This window comes from Halyomorpha halys, unplaced genomic scaffold (genome assembly GCF_000696795.3).
Source record: "Halyomorpha halys isolate HHAL.00 unplaced genomic scaffold, Hhal_1.1 Scaffold531.1, whole genome shotgun sequence".
NCBI lineage: Eukaryota > Metazoa > Arthropoda > Insecta > Hemiptera > Pentatomidae > Halyomorpha > Halyomorpha halys.
Genome location: NW_027111171.1, coordinates 341,608 through 355,660, shown reverse-complemented (window position 1 = coordinate 355,660; position 14,053 = coordinate 341,608). Strand labels below are relative to the sequence as shown.

Genomic DNA, 14,053 nt, shown 5'->3' with positions numbered 1-14,053 from the left:
AATTCTTTATTGATGTATAGATTAAGCATCTACAATGTTTAAATCATGTAATTTGCAAGTAAACAATACCCAGTAAAGCCAAAACAAGAATTGGTCCGAAACGAAGGCTCCTTAAATGGACTAGAACTCATGTTCTCTCTCGTCTTTAAAAACATGAATCCGTTTAAGAGACAATGCTCAGTGAAAGTTGTTCGGTGTTTTGAATTAAATTTCGAAAATTAAAATTCCGTTAGTGTTTCACTCGACGTTCTTTCAGAGATATCTTTCTCTTATTCCGTGTTTGTACGACCAGCCTTAACATTCATTTCTTATGAAAACGGGATGAAATCAAATATGAAAAAGAAAATATTATCTTCGAATAGTTTATATTTACAGTTCAAGGAAGCTCTTTTTAACACCCTTTGGCTCGAAGGTGTCTCGTACTACAAAAGAAAAATTACTGATGTATGCGGGTGTTAATTTTATCTTTAGAAAGTTTAGCGATTGGGTATAAGGAGAAGATATCAGATTGTACCGTCATAAGGCTGGAAAAGCTATCTTCTCCTTTTACTTAAGAAGTGAAAGTATTTTAAGACCGGATGTGCCTCTGTCCAATAATTCTCAGTGTGGTTGAGGTGTTTGTATAGCTATGTATTCATGTATAGTTTAAATGATGCTTTCTTCAAGTTTTGGCAATATTTCTTACCTCCTTCAACAATACTAATCTATCAACGTTATGAATTCACTCCGCCAAAAAATTTTTTACTTCTTTTTCTGTTCTGATTTTTATTTTTCCAGAGTAAATGTTAAAAAATGTTAAACTCATTAAAAAAGGTTATGTAAATTAACGCATCTAATCGTGTTCGACTGGTGTCTATTAAAGCATAGTCAGTTTAAATTATTGCCTAAAATGGTGACTAAATTAGTTCAATAACGATTTCCAACCACAACACTACTGGCCAAGTATGAGCTTCGTTTGGTATATTTAATCTTATATTTTTTTTCATTTTCAGGTATTAACCTTGGCAGCAATTGCTCACGCTAAACCCAAGCCAGAAGCTGGCTATTCCTATTCCGCCCCAGCTCCTTCCGGCAGTTATGGAGCACCATCCGGTGGTGGCGGTGGTATTGGAGGTGGCATTGGTGGAGGTCATGGAGGCAGTTTCGGAGGTGGAATTAGTGGAATAAGCGGAATTGGAGGTGGATTCGGAGGCGGCTCAGGTGGCGGATTCGGTGGTGGATTTGGAGGCGGCTCAGGTGGTGGATTCGGAGGCGGATCAGGTGGTGGATTCGGTGGTGGATTCGGAGGTGGCTCCGGAGGTGGTTTCGGAGGTGGCTCAGGAGGCGGCTTCGGTGGCGGATTCGGCGGCGGCGCTCCCACAATCCAGAAGCACATCTACGTCCATGTCCCACCACCAGAGACTGAAATCGCCCAACCAGCCAGAGTAATCGCTCCTCAAGCCGCTCCTCAGAAACACTACAAGATCATTTTCATCAAGGCCCCCACTCCACCTACCCCAACTGCCCCAATCATTCCTCAGCTCCCACAAGACCAAGAAAAGACCCTTATCTACGTGTTGGTCAAGAGGCCAGAAGACGGTCCAGAAATCACCATCCCAACTGCCGCTCCTACTCAGCCTACCAAACCAGAAGTATACTTCATCAGGTACAGGACCCAGAAAGAGACCCAAGCCATTGGTGGTGGTGGAGTCGGCGGTGGAATCGGTGGTGGAGTTGGAGGAGGAATTGGCGGCGGCATCGGTGGCGGTATCGGTGGTGGTATTGGCGGTGGTATCGGCGGTGGTATCGGTGGTGGAATCGGCGGTGGACACGGAGGAGACGGCGGCATCGGAGGAGGAATCGGAGGAGGACACGGCAGCACCGGCCCATCGGGTCCATCGACCAGCTACGGAACCCCAGGAGCCAGCGGACCTTACTAAATAGACTGTACAGTAATTTACTTATCTCAAATTTGTATTATATTTGTATATTAATGAGCAAGCGCAAAAACCACGGTGGCAATAAATGTATTTTTGTATAAAACACAAAATCATGGTTTTATTTTTCTCCCTTATTCATATCATATCATCAATCAATTATATTTTAACTCATTATATTTTCAAATCAAACCCTCGTTTAAAAGTATATGTTTCAAAGTTTTCAACAAATTCAAAAAATGTTACAAACAAGCTGTACGTAATTTTCTATTTACAAATGCCAAGTTACAAACATTCTTCTTTAATCATGATATAATATTAATAGCTGTCTTATTAATAATTTTCAAAAATCCACTATATAATTTGATATTGGTTTTTGAATACTCTGCTTACAGCTAAGTTCAATGAAACACAAGACCTAATCTTTCAAACTACGCTTGTATACAATCTTAACATTCTACTCCTCTATTTTCAAACTCCTTATTTGCATATTCCACTCCAAATATATCTAGCTCATAACATTTCTCTATTTATTTATCATTGATATAACACTCCAATTTAAATTTTAATTCTAGAAATATATTAATGAAAGTTCAAAAAGTACTAGAAACAAAAAGAATTGGGCAGTAAAAAAGGAAAAACAAAAACATGAATACTTTTAGATAGATATGTTATTAGAAGTTGAAATGTCCCATGGATTAAATTTTGAATTAACTTAACCGTTCATTTTAGAAAGGGCTAAGCGCCTAAGTATGTTTTCAGTAATAAAAAAACTGTCTCAACATTACTTGCTTGAATTTCCAATAACTTTTGATTCATTACACGTAAGTTAGCTGGATTTCACTATTCATTTATGTACGATTTCAAGTAAATGCAAAAAAAAATTTGTATTGGTTTGAAATTCACCTGAAACACAGGTTCGCCCTCCCTGATTTATATAATGATTACAATTATTTTCAAAAGTGGCTAAATACATTTTCAAATTTTACGAGGCAAAAAGATATGATTGTGTCACAATTGTCCTTCCCTAGTATCCTTAGTTAAAGTGTCCTAAAATATAAAATTTAAATTTTTCGTTTTCTTCATTTATTTGTTGATTGTAACATCTTTCATCCCTTGTACTAACTTCATACACCCCATCTGCTTCTTCATGGTGAAATATTTGTCCTCTCTGTAATGTTAATAAGTCAAATAATCCTATTTAAACAATACAAATTGTTAAGTTAGACTTTCCTAACTTGACGAAATGAAATACATAGTATAGTACATCTAAGATGAGTTTTCCAGTGAGTAAAGGAGGTGTAAGGGTGCGCAGTGGCAAACGTTCTCACCCTCCACTGTATTGTCTTCTCTCCTCTCAGTCGAATAGAATGGAATGGTAGGTAAGGGATGTATTCATTTGTAGAAGGGTGCCACGGGTTAACCGGTTGGCTTACCATGATCCGAAGTATATTCCATGATCCAAAAAAGTCGATGAATATCGTGAGACTCAATGGTCAGACATCACAACCTTTCCATTTTAATGAAGGTGTAAAACAGGTACTCTGCTTTTTATCCTTCTTATGTACGAGATAAAGTAGGTGTGTTAAACAAGAAGAGCTATAGTGGGATATTGGAATTAAACCCCGGTGCTTGCTTCGGCCACGATCTATGCAAATGATGAAGGTAGAAGATAATATATTAAGATGGTAAGTTGACAAGTGGCAACTAGAAGACTGTCCAGTAACTTAGTTGAATAGCCAGAAGAATAACAGTTTAGATGATTTCTTATAAATCGGACTAAAAGCAAAGTCAAATTCCCTGGAAGGAATGGTTTATATAAAGCAATAAAACCTTTTTGAGAACGTGCTGGCTGAGCACCTTGGGGCAAGGGTCCTAGAATACCCGGTTTAGAACGTTTTGGATTCAATTTCTAATAGAGTTAGTTATTATTACTTCTACTTCAGTGTCGTTTAGGACTTCAATGGAATTTTGGGAATACCTAGGAGTTTAGATTTACCAGAGTAATGTTCGCTAAGATCAGGAGGGACTGGGTCAGAGAATGCAGGATTCTAGAAGATATGGGAGATCGATCAGCGTGTTACATCCTTCATGAGCGGCTGCTAAAATGATTGGAGTACATCTGCAAAATGAAGAATGATTCTTCCATCATGAGTCACTAAATCGGAAGGTAAGTGTCCTCATGCCAGACCCAGATTTTTATTTGGATACCAAGCCGAGCTCAGCAGGTTTTTGTTTTAATTGTGAAAAGGTTCCTTTGAAGCTAAATATGTTCTGAAAATTATTCGTACTTCTCTTTTTATTATTTTTTCTGCTGCCTTATTTAAGTTTGTGTATGAATTTCTTTAACTGCAATGAACGACTATGACATAGTTATCGTTGCTAAGAAACAGATATTCCCCATCGCCTTTTGCCGTAATACAGCGTTTGGTAGTTTCTAAGGCTTCCGTTGCTGTCAAAAACAGCCTTTCTACAAATATAACACAAACCTAGTATGTTCGGTTTTCTGCAATTATTAAAATCTACATCCACTTTGATCTAGAAAATAAATGTTCGAGTGATCATCACAAGAACACAAACTAAGCTGCCGACTCAAAGGTTTAAATCTTTTAAATCCATTTTAACTTCATTCAAGCCTGGGCAACACAACCTTCAATTCATAGGGTATGTACTAAAGATACCTAATATTAATGAAGGGCTATAATTTAATTACTAAGCAGAAAAGTTGCTACAAAAATTATTGGGAGCATCAAAATCTAAAGTTTCCCAACAATCTTACTTCCGTTTCCAGAAAATGGTAGAAAAATTAACCACTCTAAAAAAGTGTTTATAAGCTGTTTTTACCATACTAATATTTTTGAATAAAATGTTCCATCATAATCCTCGCAATTTGAAGTAGGTTGAATCCTAAAATTCCCAACTTTTTGAATTTACAGAAATCCTTAGGAGGAAGTCTCTACCATCCACTACGACGAAGTCTAAGATTATAGGTTCATTTCAACTCATTCAATCTATTTTGAATTTGATCCCTCCAACCGATGTTGTCCCCTCAAAATGCGGGTACATACTTTGAGTCTTGGTTCTTATTACAAAGGCGAAGTTATGACCAAAGTTTCATTATTCTACAACTTTTGTTGCTTATAAAAAAAAAAAAATTAAATAAAAGTGTTTTAAAAACGTGAAAAACTCTAAACAAGATCTTGAATAATAGTGGTTTTTTCCAACCAATATTTATTTTTTCATATTTTATTAGAACTTAGCTTATTCTTAGAATAAAAAATTGTGTTTAAATCAGTTTCATATTCGTTTTTAAGTTTCGGTTGAGAAAAATCTATGTCTAGGAGTATATTATTATTATAAATAATTAATAACCCTAGAAAATTTTTTAAAATTTATTTAGTAATTGTAATTTTTTTTTTAATCTATTTATTTTTATTTACTTGTGTTCCATTAGTTATGAATTTAACTATTACCAACAAGTAAACATTGGGTTAGATATAACCTCCTATCACTGTTATAAAGCTTGCTCTTATTGTTTCTGTTGGGCTTTTAAATTTTATCAAACACATTAGAAGTTGATCTAACGAATATACTCTCATAACATCAAACATTTGTTAGTATCGATAGTTTATTTTGCTGGAATTATGCCACCTTGACATTTCATATCTCTTAAACACTTGAATCATGGAATCTACAATCACCAATGGTACTTCTCTTGTAGAAGAAAATAAAGATCTTTCCTCATTACCTGAGGTGACATTGAAACCGAAAAATGAAGTACCGAAAAATGTTCCCAAAAATTCAAGTTCTTTTGCTGAAATGAGATCTGGTTTTTCTGTAAGTAACATTTAAATTTTTGTTTTAACCACAGAGAGCTGATATTATAATGTTTCATATTTTTTAACAGGAAGAAATGAACCATTTTCTTGTTTCTGGTGATATAGAAAAACTCAAGCAAAAATGGAGTTCATATCAAGCGAAGTATGTTTCTAATTACTATTTAGATTGTTTATTTAGTTCAGTTTTTATCTATTTTTTAATTTCAGAGATATAACAAAAAGAGTATCAATGGAACAAGCAGTTAGAGATAAAACCGTGATGTTAATAAATAACTCCAACCAACCTAAATACATCGATGATTTGAAGAAGTTATTAAACGGAGTGATACTTCTGTGTAAAAATGAACTTGCGACAGTGTTATTTTCTGTAAATATTCTTAGTGACATAATCGATACTTCAACTTTAGCAGTGTGTGAAAAGCTGTTTGACTTCATTGAAGACAATCTGCCAACATGGAAGAGTAATACTTTTTTTACTGCTTGTAAAAATAATATTCTTCGGGTATGCAATGGTATGTTTTCATATTTTTTTTTTTATTTTAAGATCATTTCAACCTTAACATTTGTAATAATTAATGTTACTATTTCTTGTTCTTCTTGTTCAACTCCTTTTATTTTTCATTTATTTGTTTTGTTACAATATGAATTATCTGCATTGTGAAATCATTTAGTTAACTGCTTCTTAGGTAAATTCAATTAATTCTATGTTTTGTTGTTGTAATGGTAACTCAAAGCATTTTAATTAAATGGAAGATCACCCATGTTGTGTATAAATCGTTTTAAATAAGTCCAACTGACTGAATTGACAATTGTATTTTCAGTCATCAATAATCAATGTTAAACATTCAATAACATTTACATTTGATTTGTAATAAATTGCTAAGAGAAAAAGTTTCCCACTTATCTACATATCGTCATGACAACTTCATACCACATAAACTTTTAAATAACTGTGGCTGTGATTGTAAAACATTATTTCATAAATTAAGATTGCAGATAAGGAAAAAAAGATTTGTGAAAAGGTGACACTTAATTCTTTTTTTGACCCTGTTGCTTAAATGTTTCCAAAAAAAAAAAAAAAAAAAAAAAAAAAGAATAACATTCTGTAGATTATTTTTTTAAAAGTTATCTACCATTTTTTGGGGGTTAACCTATAAAATTATGGGTTATTATTATCTGGATTGTATTTAATTATGATTGTGCAGTTATTTTGTGTACATTATGCTTGTGCAGTTATTTTGTGTACATTCTGCTACTCGTGTATTTTTACTGAAATGAAGTGGGATCAATAAATATTATGTTTATTAGTTTTTCCCAGTGATTAATATCACCCTTGGCTTAATATCATACTGGCTCCCACTCAAGAGCAATTATTAAAAAACTAAACAATGTTAGCCGAAAGTGCTACTAAAGTGATTTTAATAAGATATAGGTAAAAACAAAGAACATGTCAGTACTGAAAAGTAACGAAAGGCTGCAGGAAAGATAAAAAATATCAAACCAACAAGTTAGGCAAAATAAAATAAAAAGAACTAAATATTAGACATCTGAATGAGCTACTAAACTCCACAAAAACTAAAAAATTGAAAAATAATTTTTTTTATCAACTCCAATCCTATTAAAAACAGGAATTAGGAAAACTTCAGAAACAAATTGGTGTAATAGCACTTCTCTAGTTAATATATTCAGTCTGATGATAACCGAGGCTAGGGCAAAACATGTAAATTTGTGTTTTTCTTTCATGATTAATCTGATAATTTCCTTTCTTTTCTTTCCTTATCTCTTCTACTGCTACACTCTATTTTTCAAGGTTCTTGTTACTCCATCTCATGAGGATCCCCTAAATTATCTGATCCCTGATCCAGCTTTCTACCTGCCTAATGTTGGAGATATCACCAGCTTGGAAATCGCTTAAAGATAGCGGTTAATGATCCATTGATTTGTTTTTTAAATCAGCTCCTGAATATTAAGAGTGACCTGCACATGATCAACATGCTGTATTGAAGACCATGTTGAATGTGTGTAGGCAGGTTTGTGTTGGAGACAATGTTGATGTAAGATCAGTTTGTTGTTTAGAGTTTGGTTTTTATGACAATTTTATACATTTTAGGCATGCAGTTTTAAAAACTATTTCATTTCATAATTTTATTCTACTGGTTTGTTTTTTAATTCGTTAAAACATTGTTCTGAAATTAGTTATGATTTTTTTGGAGATTTTAGCAGACTTCATTTTTATTCTTCCATAGAAGGTATCACTCCCACTGCTTCAACTTCTTTATAAGTTCTTATAATCTATTTTAGACTTTAAAGTTCTAACCCAATATTCCGTTATTTTAATAGATCATTTAAAAGGGATACGAGAATGTATTATTATACGAACTTTTGTGAAAATTAATTTTACCAAATCTTACCTTCGGGAATCAAAAATAGGTATTACCAATGTCTATTTACTTGACCTTACACTTTAGAATATTTTCTTATTTATTATATTATTAAATAGACGAAATAAGAATAACAACAAAAGTTTAGGTTTGTTAATAATAAAAAAGAATTCCATATTAAAAATTAATATTCTTCTAATCAGGTAAAGTTTTGCTCTTAATTATATCTGTATTGTTTAATATTGCTACACTAAATTTAATTATGTGTCCTTTTCAATAAATGGTTGCATTTTGTTCAACAATTTATTTTATATTTTACTGTCCATTCTAAAAAAGTTTTCAAAATGATCAAGTGAAGTGACATGTAGCTCATTAATTAAACTGGAATGAGAAAATTATGTACCGTTTTGATTTAACTTACCAAACTTTCCTGTTTTTGGAAAAATTCACATCATCTTTACATTACTCATTTAGACTACACACATTAACAATTTCCACTCATTTTTTTTTTAAATCCCAAAATATGGAGCTGTTAAAATTAAAGAATATGAAAAAAATCCCACAGAAAAAGTTAAAAGTTACTTTAAAAAGGTAAAAATTCATCCAAAGACTTGTTAAGACACCTGATTGTAGATAGACGGTGTTGATGACCAAGTTGCCAACATCTCTTACTTCAGTCAACCTCAAGGTTGACAGCCATATTGATTGTGTGTTGGCTACTCTAGCCATTCATGATCCTGTTAGTTCGCCTTTATACTTTAAAGTTGTTTTGACTACCATGTTTAGATTACTTGATTTCCAGATTATAACTTTACTTATCATCATTTTATAAATTTTCTACAGAGGTACTGTGATGTATGATCTGCTGATAAAATGTTCTAATATCATTTTTACTCTTTGTTTTATACATTAATAATGAATGTCAGTTATTTATTTATGTTTCAGACCTACTGAGACGATTATCAAAAGCACAAAATACTATATTTTGTGGGAGGATTCTTTTGTTTTTAGCAGTTTTTTTCCCATTCTCAGAACGATCAGGTATCTATAACTTTCTATTTTTGTCATCTTATACCATTATATTTCGTATAAACCCACCTAACCAAAACTAAAACTTTTCGTGCTTCATGTATGGTATTATTTTTTAAATTAATCATCAAATCAAGAAAGAAATTTACTTGAGCCTGTAAACTTTTGAACATGAATTGTAATTGGATAGGTGACTCCCCTCAAAAAGTATGATATGAAGTCACACTTCTCCTTTCCTCTGGGTTCGTGAGTCCCGATAGCCTACTGGAGACAGCTCACACAGACCTGTCTGTACCTAGACAATGACCTTACTTTGTCTACTTTATTCAGGAATTGGATAGTCTTCCAGGATGTCCAATTGTCTAGAATAGTCAAGTTGGCTACTAAACCTTTCAAAAGGAATTCAAAGTTAAGTGCACTAAAGTTGTACCTTTGGATTAACTTAACCACCTCTTTGAAGAAGATGATTGTTAGATCACCCTGACATTCTATTCTGTGTGAGTTAGGCCATTCATTCTGCCAGTGGAAACATTGAGTGATAAACCTGCACTATTTAACTTAATTGTGAATTTAGATTTGGGGTCCTTTTACTTAAGGACATGGATATTTGGTCATTAATGGGTCTTCCAACTAATGTGTTAGCAATGTTTGGCTTAATTATATTTGATCACATTTTAGTCTATCTGTGCTACTGTAAGCTAGTCTTTTTTGTAAAAAAAAAAATTTAGCCAATGATCCCCCGTATCTGGTGGCGCCTACTATTGTAAAATAAAATATATTAAAATCTGATGAAAAAATGATTTAAGGTGGAAGTAATATGCTTTAATTTTAAGCTAGTGGGACTTTTATGGGTATTTCAGTGTTGACATGATTTTGTGAAAATACCCCTCTCCATTCCCTCTAGATGCAAATTAAAAAAAAAAGTTAAATGTGTAATTCAAATTGATTTTTTTTTTTCTAGGTTTAAATATTGTCAGTGACTTCAATGTCGATAATTTACATAAATATGATCCTAAATTTGATCCATCAGAAGAATCTATTGAAATTGTGGATGTTTCGTAAGTTTTTATTTTACTTTATAATACAAATTACATTTATTATAATTATTTATACTCACTTACAAACCGTTAATAATTTAATTTGAAAAGCTCTTAATCCAAAGTTAAAATCACCTGTACCCAAAATTAAGAAGGCTATTTTAAACCAAAACTTGAAAATTAAAATATTAGTTCTTGTTTTCTAAAATACTATGTATTTGGCAAAATTTTCCCGAAATAACATCTTCAGGATGGACCTAATATTTTCTTAATTAATTTTTATGAACAATGTAAAGCATTGATTCTATTGACAGATTTTTATGCTATCATCATTGCAATCAGTCCTCATCTAACCGCTCAAACAGTATGAGGTATCTTTCTTTCCCCAGATTTCACAATCCTCAATCAGCTTTCTCCTTCTCTTTCATTTCAGAGCTCTCTTAGCAAACTACCTCCCCACTTGTGTCATGGTCTTCCTTTGGACCCTCTACCACCAACTTTCACTTCACATGTCACCCTTGCATGTACTCGGTTTTTATTCATTCTTAAAATGTTTCCAAACCATCTTAGACAACCTTTTTAGCATATTCTACTCAAAGGTTTGTTCTAACGGTTATATTATGGATGCGGTCTCTTCTGGTTTTTCCTTCCATCTATAAAGAAATCTCATTTCAGATGCATCTATTTAACTTTTATGTTTTCTGGTTTATATCTATGATTCTGAGGAGGTAGTATAAGGAAAAATACAGATTTGTATACCTTTAATTTGGTGTCCTTGAATACTTCCCTTTTGTTAATAAATTTTGTATATAAACAGCATAGAACATCTTTCCAGCCACACTCACTCATTCTTTAATGTCATTTTCAATTGTGTCTTCCTCATTCAAATGGGCACCTATATATTTAAAACTGTTAACCCATTATATGGATTTGAACTCTATTCTTATTATTCTCTTTCCTGCCAATTCTCCCATCATACTTGTTTTATCTGCATTTATCTCCACATTAATTTGTTCTAATTCTAGAAAATTTTAATATTCTGTATTGTTTGTCTCTGTCTTGATTGGCAAAGACTACTATATCATCAGTGAAGGCCATCAATAAGTTACCTGGTCTTAATCATTTAGATTCCAAGTGCTAACTTCCCATCTGTGCTTTAGCCTTAGCAATAGCCAAATCTAGAACCAGAACAAGTATAAGGGGGCTTAGACTGCAGCCTTGTCTTTTCCTGAGTTTGGTTCTAAACTCTTTAATAACAATAGGCTGCCCTTACTTTCCTTTATTTTTTTTTTATTTTTTTTTTTTTTTTTTATGACCCTTATTCCTGGCCATTTCTGACATATGGGGTGGGGGGATCAAGTTTTCATTTCATGGGACTGCGACAGAAATAAAAGGAAGCCTCAGGTCGGAATTGAACCAGCACCACTGCTGTCACAAACCAGTTAAAATTTACTCTTTAAATCCCTTTGCTACAAAATCAATACCCCGCCTATACTGTAGTTAAGATGTTTCTTTACAGATCACATTTTGGGGTATCTTTTTTATATATTTTATTTTATACCAGATCGGCCTGAGATGTATGTATTCATGAGATGTATTCATGAGATGGCCTGGTGGGCCTTACATGATGGTTGACATAACCGTTATATTATATACATATATTTTTTTTAACAGTTGTTCATGGGGGGAAATAGACTCATACAAAAGACACCCCTAACTATATACAATGTTATTATTAAAAGAAGAAAAAAGAAAAGGTTCTTAATAAAAGAGGAAAGTAAAATTAATAACAAAAAATGATGATATTGGTACACTTAAATAAAACAAACAATTGCTCCCTATTAGTAAAAAGAAGCAAGTTAATTTGAATAAGGGATGAGAGAAGAAAATAGAAATAAAATAAGAATAATGAATAAATAAAATGAGTAATAATAAAAAGTAAAATAGAGGTTGTGTGACTATGAATTAATGTTATATTTATTAAAATTTATTACATAATGTCCTGCAGCAGTCTGGGCTTCAGTCTTCGGGTTGAGGTTGGGTTTCCCAGGTTGTACCTGTCATTGCCTTTAACTGTCGGTAACTGGGAGTGGAACTTCATGAACCGTTTTTTTATGTAATCCTCTATTGACTATTAAAATTTATAACATAATGTCCTGCAGCAGTCTGGGCTTCAGTCTTCGGGTTGAGGTTGGGTTTCCCAGGTTGTACCTGTCATTGCCCCTTTAACTGTCGGTAACTGGGAGTGGAACTTCATGAACCGTTTTTTTATGTAATCCTCTATTGACACCATTTATAATTCGCGATGCAATTGGCTATTTCTTATGAACCAAGGAGCATTAACTGTGATTCTTAGGACTTTATTTAGAAAAGATTGTAGTTGTTTCCTTTTCATGAAGGATGCCACTCCCCAGACTTCACAGCCGTACATCAGCAGTGGTCTGAGAATTATTTTAAATATAAGAACAGTTGTTTCTGGTTTTAGTTTGGAATTTCTGTTTAGGATAGGATATAGCATTGCTAACCTTGCATAAGTTTGAGTTAGTTCGATGTTGATATGGTGAATCCCCAGGTATTGGAGTATCTGTGCTAGCACAACTGATGTTCTTTCCAGAGTATCTTCTTTTCTTCAACTACTTACTGGATGTCTTCTGTAGACCATGCTGTTCTGTGTTTCTTATTTTCTACTGTCATATTGTCTCTTATATCCTTTTAGTTCTTTGAGGCAAGATTGAATATCATCACTATCCCATCTACAGGTAAGGTTTTTACTTCTTTTATCCTCTTCTACTTGCTATCCTATGGCTTTAAGCTTGTAGGAGATATTTTCTTTGGTATTTTTGTTAAAGACTGAAATATTTCTGCAATCTGAGGTTGTGATTAAGTACTGCATCAGGAAGTAGCCTTACCAGAACACTCAGATAGGTGAAGCAGAGATAAGCTGTAAGCCCAAACAGCCTTAGGCGCTATGGGCTAATAAACTACCTTCCGGAGAGCTAAGTCAAAACTAAAGAGAAAAATAGCAATGAATAGAAGCTAAGGATTATAACCTGGTGATATTTTTGTACCAAAAAATATAATCCTTTAAAATTTATTTGTTTGTTACAGAACAAAGGTTGATAATAACTTTCACTCAAAGTTTTGGACTCTTCAAGATTTCTTTAGGAATCCAAATCATTGTTACAATAAGACCCAGTGGAAGGAATTTGTTGAGGTATGTTGGTATATACAACGTTTATGTCTGTATATGTAGCATGTTCACATTATCAGAATTACGTAAATTGGTGGTTTAAGAAAGAATGAAATGATGAAGCATATTAGCACCTTATTAGACCCATTAATAACATTTTAACTGACTATAAAAGTTTCTAATGAATATAAGTTGTTGAAATAGTTTATTATATATACATAGTTCAATCGGGGTCATTCCATTTGAAATTACTGAACACCATAACTTTTTTTTTATAAAAGGTATGGTTTTCCAGCTTATATTGTGATTCATGCTTAATTTCAAGATGGATAAATAATTAGATTTCAAGTACATAAAATCTAGATGTTTACTTGCGTATCCTAATTTTCAGTTTAAATTTTACCTATTCTCAAATAAAAGAACATAATCTTACAAACATTTATAATTGATTATTATATTAATAAGGTGGTATTTTTGATATTTTGAAAACCATTAAAAATAATTTCTATAAGTATAATTTTTTCAATTTCTTGAGACTGGTAATTATTTATTAAATAAATCATTGTGTCCTTGTATAGTCTCAACACTTTTTATTGCTTCAATAGTCCAACGTTTCCGCCATCCTCAAGGACAATCTTCAATATAAATTCTCACCTCACAT

The 14,053-nt window shown here is 32.8% G+C and overlaps 2 protein-coding genes across 2 annotated transcripts in view; both read left to right on the top strand.

The window, feature by feature from the left end:
* Nucleotides 1-968: 968 nt before the first annotated feature.
* TwdlT (TweedleT) lies at nucleotides 969-2,029 on the top strand (the record flags this gene model as incomplete). Its single annotated transcript, XM_014425701.3, has 1 exon — nucleotides 969-2,029. A coding segment is annotated over one exon (951 nt), but the record flags the coding sequence as incomplete, so codon positions are not given.
* A 3,388-nt stretch (nucleotides 2,030-5,417) lies between these two features.
* Hpr1 (THO complex 1-like protein Hpr1) overlaps nucleotides 5,418-14,053 on the top strand; it is a 29,521-nt gene continuing 20,885 nt past the window's right edge. Inside the window, exons 1-6 of the mRNA XM_014425726.3 lie at nucleotides 5,418-5,753; nucleotides 5,824-5,897; nucleotides 5,963-6,267; nucleotides 9,082-9,177; nucleotides 10,127-10,223; nucleotides 13,311-13,416. Of these exons, the coding sequence (XP_014281212.1) occupies nucleotides 5,601-5,753; nucleotides 5,824-5,897; nucleotides 5,963-6,267; nucleotides 9,082-9,177; nucleotides 10,127-10,223; nucleotides 13,311-13,416 (831 nt within the window). The 5' untranslated portion in view covers nucleotides 5,418-5,600. The remainder of the gene's footprint in view (nucleotides 5,754-5,823; nucleotides 5,898-5,962; nucleotides 6,268-9,081; nucleotides 9,178-10,126; nucleotides 10,224-13,310; nucleotides 13,417-14,053) is intronic.